The 6,000-nt window shown below is 37.8% G+C and overlaps 1 protein-coding gene across 1 annotated transcript in view; it reads left to right on the forward strand.

Moving 5' to 3' along the window:
- Window positions 1-5,528, forward strand: part of PIK3C2G (phosphatidylinositol-4-phosphate 3-kinase catalytic subunit type 2 gamma) — a 275,634-nt gene extending 270,106 nt beyond the window's left edge. The window contains exon 37 of the mRNA XM_065846452.2: window positions 4,658-5,528. Within this exon, the coding sequence (XP_065702524.2) occupies window positions 4,658-4,810 (153 nt within the window). The 3' untranslated portion in view covers window positions 4,811-5,528. The remainder of the gene's footprint in view (window positions 1-4,657) is intronic.
- Window positions 5,529-6,000: the final 472 nt, after the last annotated feature.

Consider the following 6,000-nt stretch of genomic DNA (forward strand, 5'->3'; position numbering starts at 1 on the left):
ATGGGCTTTGTTTTTTATGTTCTTTCCTTGTTTTGCAATCAAAGGGACAGTGAAATAAGTCTAATTGACCTGTCTAAAGAAAATCCTTTACATTTGAAGGGTATTTAAAGCATAGAAATATAATATGATTTTATAGTAACATTAATTGCAAGGTATCCAAAATGGACTCCAGACAAGAAAGAGCCAGCAAAGCCAGAAGACAATTATCTTTCTAATCATTATTAGATCAAGTTGAATGCAAGAAAATCTAAAATCCTGTCTGCAGTCAGACAGTAGTTACTGGGAGGACTTTTAATTGCGGTTAAGAAGCATTCCACTGAGGTTAAGAGAAATTCCATGAAAACTTTAATGTCCTTTGCTCAAAGCTGAGAGCCTTCTTCACAGATGCTCAATCTTTTTCACCAGGAACTGCTAATCACAGTGGGGACATATGGTTCCATTGAACTCGGACATTTCAAACCCATTGCTAGTGCTGTTAGCAGCTCTGTTCTTCCATATGTGATATCATTCTTTATACATTTTCTGTCCAAGGCTGGTAGACTGAGGTAGAAGCTGCCCCAGGGAAGAAAATCTCCTAAAAATATAAGTCCGCTGTCTTTTAAGTTAGTTACTGTCCAAAACGCTGTGTACAGAAGTGTACTAGCCTTTTTTATGAGTTCATAAGTTTTTATTAAAGCCAAATGACTGGAAGGAAGCTATATATTAATTTCTCTCTGTGTTTGAGACTGAGAAAATTCTGAAATGTGCTTCTCTTGGGTATTTTTGGTTTCAGTTTTGTACTTTATTGCTTATGACTGCCTACAGCAAATTATCAGCCTTGCAAAAGTGAATTTTATTTTTGGTTTTCACTCATATGTGAGAGTAAAGATGTGAAAGTCCAGGAGGACCAACAATGAAATGAACTATGCCAAATATTTTGGAGTTGCTTTTAACAAGCATTCATTTTTTCTTTTATTCCTTTATTTGGATTTTGGAATTTGTTGCATTCACATTGGTATTAACGTTGCATTAAAGATGATGGAGATGATGTTTGAGAAGAAGAGGAGAAAGAACAAGGAAAAATGGAATGAAGTGTAAAGAAAAAAAGAATGGCATGCCTGCTTATAGACCACTGTTAGGAATAAATGAGAGTTACTCAGGAGGTTCCCGAGTAGTTGAGCAAAAAAAAAAAAAACCTGAATGATTTAAGTTTAAGCTCTTGCCAAGAAAAGCTGCAATGACCAGAAGCGGCTGCAGTGGAGTCTTGCTCATATGAGTAGCATTTGCCCTGAAACATGCTTAAAGGTCTCAGTTGCCTTGTTTGTCTTGAGTGCCTGCACGTACGTGCACCCATGCAATGAGCAAACCTCCAAGACAAAGCAGAGTGTGTGTTGCCATAATGAAGACAGAGCAAAAGTGAACTTTCCCTATCCTGCCTGTGGGGTGCAGCAAAATGTGAGCAAATACACCTGGGCCATATCAGTCCATTAATGTTGCTGCAGTTGCCCTGGGAGCAGAGAGAACGCTGGCCTGTGACACCCCAAATGGACTCAGCAAGCCCAATGGAGGGGTGAAGGGAGCTGCACCGGGAATCACAGCCGCTCCCTCCAGCACCGTGCATCGAAGCTAATTCGGGCAATTAAGAGCAAATCTAGGAACTGTGCCATGGCTACCTCTGGAGAAGCAACTGTCCCGCATTTGCAATTAAAATGTCATTAGACTCCTGTAGGTCAACAGGGCTGCTCTTTTTGGAGCCAGGAATACTTGAATTCCAGCCCTAACTCTCCCACTGATTTGCCGCATGGCAGTGCATTACTCGTCTCCGCTTGATCTAGCAAATATTCTTACTACACAGTCATTTCAGGATTTAACTGTTAAGATTATGAAATTCTGGCAGCTGGCATTTGTTTGATCCACAAACTAATTCAGCTATCTCCAAATCTTACTTCTGTCCCTACATCCTGATGATATATACCTTGCTTCAGCTGAATTTTTAATACCATTTTAGAAACAGCTCACTGGGATCATTTGAGAAGCACCCACCCTGCACTCTAAGGTCTGTGATTGCCCAAAGCTTAAAGCATCTTTTTGCCCAAAGGTTCAAAGTTGTTCATTACCCCAGTTCACGCTTGTTGTGACCCACTGTACTGAAGATTTCTTAGTTGTTACAGCTTACACGTACAACTCTGGTGATTCAAAGCAACAGCCAAAGATGATACCTTAATATATTGGCAAAGAAACAAGGCACCTTTCTATGGTAACATTACTATCACTTCACTAATCAAATAACAGATTTATCCTAAATTATATTGTCATTTACTGTACTTGTCCTTGCTTTTGGATTTTCTTTATCATTTACTTTGATTTTGGTGGAAAGATGCCATTGTGGGACAGAGAAGCTGGAAATTCTAATTTACATACAATTTGGTGAAATAGACACAGTAAACATCAAAACTGAAAAGCACCAGGCATGACTTTTATGACAGCTGTTCCAAACTATGATTTCTAAAGGTTTATAAATGGAAAAAAACCCTGTTACTCCCTGGTAAGACCTTTCTGGTAGAAGCGAGTTAAAAAAAAGTGAGTGGGACAGTTTTTCTTTCTCCCACAAATGGTGGCAGTGGCGACTGATCCCAACAGCACAAGCTGTCCCCGTACACCAGAGAGTTTGACCTGGTGTCCTGCCCATTCACCTCAGCAGCTCACAGCACAGACGTGACCACTCTGTGCTCCTGAAGGGGTGGCCAGGGCCAGCTGGGGTTGTCTGGAAGAGCTAACAGTTTTGTGTCTTCTGGGTCCACCTGCGAAGTTCATAACCACGTTTCTATTCCTACTCAGCGTGAGGAACATTGCTGTGGCTGAGCTTTCCTAAACTCTATCCCTGTCTGAAGGATATCACCCATGGCTGATTTTGCTTCTTATAAGGTTCAGAGAGGACTCTGCAGTCCAGCTCCCAGATATCTAAGCTAGAAGGGACTCAGTCTGACTTTTCTTTTCCTCAGCAGTGCCGTATTGATGGCATTGATGGGACCGGACTCTTTCGAGTTGTGCCCAACAATAGGATGAGGGCCAAGGGGCACAGACTGAGGCACAGGAGGTTCCATCTAAACATGAGGAGAAAATTCTTTACTTTGAGAGTGCCAGAGCACTGGAACAGGCTGCCCAGAGAGGTTGTGGAGTCTCCTTCTCTGGAGGCATTCAAAACCCACCTGGACACATTCCTGTGCAATCCCGTCTTGGTGAACCTGCTTTAGCAGGTGGGTTGGACTAGATGATTTCCAGAGGTCCCTTCCAACCTCAACCAGTCTGCAATTCTGTGATATGTATAGACTGCATTCAAATTTAACAGTAAATCCAAGCAGGTTGCATGGTGAACTCCTCTTTAAGCAGTTCCAGTTTCCTTTTCTCATGAAGTGACAGTATGGCAATGCATTAGCTTTTTAAACTGCACAGAGCGATTAAAATTTAAAGCGTTTTCCATTGCAACTAAAATAGCTAAAACTTTTCCAGCTATACAAATCTTAGATTTAATGTGCTTCTCTTAACAAAGCTTACCTTTCAGGCCTGAAACTATTCTTTCACATTTTATCAGCCCACATGCAGGTCACTCAGCAGTTTTAATGCAGAGACAAACATAGGAATCTGTTCTGAATGCAGCTCATTCTTGTTAGCCTGTAACCACAGCTTTTTTTTTTTTTTTTTTTTGAAAATACATCATTAACATTTCATAGTTAACCTCACTGTGTTCTCATAGTATTTTGATAATTCCAAGGATATTTTAAAAACTATAGGCCTTATTACTTTTCTTAAGAGATGTGAAGCAAGTTTTCTCATTTAATTTGAGAAATATTAACAGTGCTTCTTGAGTAACAGAAACATCCAATCCAAATTTACTAAGTTCCGCTTGCTAAATTTGGTCTTATCTCAGTGATATTTCACATCTACAACTTCTACTGAGTGGGCTGAGCTTTCTGTCATGTTTAATAGTTGATGATTCCATTAAAAATACAAGACTTTTTATAATGGGCACATTTGGATACAGTTAGCATCCAGAATCATGAATAAAGTTATTTGTATTGCAATAGTAAAATTTATACAGAGAATTTTCAAAGGAAAATTATTGTATTTTTTGATGTGGGTTTGTTGGACCTGGAACAGTTGTGAAATTTTATGGAAGTCTTGATTAGAAGAAAACTTGGTTTTGTGTTGGCTTACCTTTTTTTTAATTCTGGTATGTAACATAAGATTGTATCACAAGTACATTACTGAGAAAAAATTCTGTCATACTGTGCATTGATGTGATGATACATCTTCATAAGACATATCAATGCAACATAAAGTTTCTTCAAGACACCACTAAGGAACATGTCACAAATACAATATAGATACGCTAAAAAAATGACATCAAAACTGTTTTCCTGTTTTTTTTCTGATTTTTGCAGAAGAGCAATACGGTTTATCAAAGCTATGGAAAGATATTTAAAAATCATAATAATCTACACTTTTAGAGAATTACCTGTCGTATGTTTTCATGTGGCTGTCCATCATGAGTACCCTCAATTATTACAAAGTCGTAATCATCATCCTGAATGCTGTATTGAACTAAGTGGGTTTTGCCAGTCAAATAGATTCACAAATTCACATGGTCTTTTTTCTCTTTTACTATGTATTGTTTCAGGTTGTGTACGACAATGTTACAGAGCTCAAAGGCCGTGTACTGAAGCTTATTGTGAAAAGCAAAGGAATGTTTGTGGGAGCTGTTAACATTCAGCTGAGCAGTGTCCAGTTAAATGAAGAAAAGTGGTATCCACTGGGAAACAGTGTAATTTAAATGTTGTCCTAAGATAATTCAATTATTTATCCACTAATGTTTCTTTATCCCATTTCCCACGGTACATTTTGTCTCAGTTGCCCTTGAGAATATACAGTCATCTGCTAATCACATACCTTAACATTTCTAATCATAAGGCTATTGTCTTAAAATTGCTACCATCTTCCTGCAACTAATTCCTGTCAGTGTGTGTTTAAGAAATCACATGCGAAGAACTTGTAACAGCATGCAGCAATTTATTATGACAGCAATAAACATTTTAATTTTGTTTGTATTAAATAGTACTGTAAAAATACTAAACTCTGTACACATCAAAGTGTGGGGCCTAATTCTTTGCCTATTAATTGCACTGACTGTGTTGAAACAATGCTGATAATGGTGTAATTCATCAGTATCTGCTATGACCTGACTGCCATGTGATAATTTCACCAGAGAACCATAAGATGGTTCCCTGGGTACCAACACATTTGAGATGTCTAGCAAATTTCATGTAAAATCTTATACAATCTTTTTTATTTTTTTCTTTTTTTTTTTTTTTTAAGAATTTAAAAGCTTTGCACTTCACGCATTTTGTGTAGTATATATTTGTGTGCTTTTAGCTTTTGATCTAATGTAGCATTCAATCCAGGATATCCATTTGTTAATAAGATATGTTATTGTTTCTTTTATTCTGAGATTCAAGAAACAGATATAATAGTCATTTGTGAGAAGAAAAGAGGAGGAAGAAGCTAATATTCACAAATAAATCAAACATATTGCATGCAAACTTTCAGTCTGGTATTTATTTAAGGTAAAACTATAAGGAATCTTTGTTCACCAGTCTTACCTTATTGCATTCTTATGCTGCATAAGGGAATCAAGTCAATACATGTATTGACCTCAGGGCTATAAAATGTGTATATACATATTGAATAACAAACGTGAGTGGTTCCTTTGAGTTCACTGAGGCTAATTATGGGCTTTGTTCTTCAAAGCATTTTTTACCTAAATTGAGGAAGCACTTAAACACACCTTTAAACATTTAGCATGTGAGCAGCCATAATGACCCATCCATTATTGCCAGCGTCTTGCACACATATAGATGACAATGTACATATACCTTTCCAGGAGTAAGGGCACATTTTTAAGGCACAGGGGACATGTTGATTTGTGATCTGATCTGCTGTAAAATTTTAAGTTACCCTGTACTG

The sequence above is a fragment of the Patagioenas fasciata genome, chromosome 1 (genome assembly GCF_037038585.1).
Source record: "Patagioenas fasciata isolate bPatFas1 chromosome 1, bPatFas1.hap1, whole genome shotgun sequence".
Taxonomy (NCBI): domain Eukaryota; kingdom Metazoa; phylum Chordata; class Aves; order Columbiformes; family Columbidae; genus Patagioenas; species Patagioenas fasciata.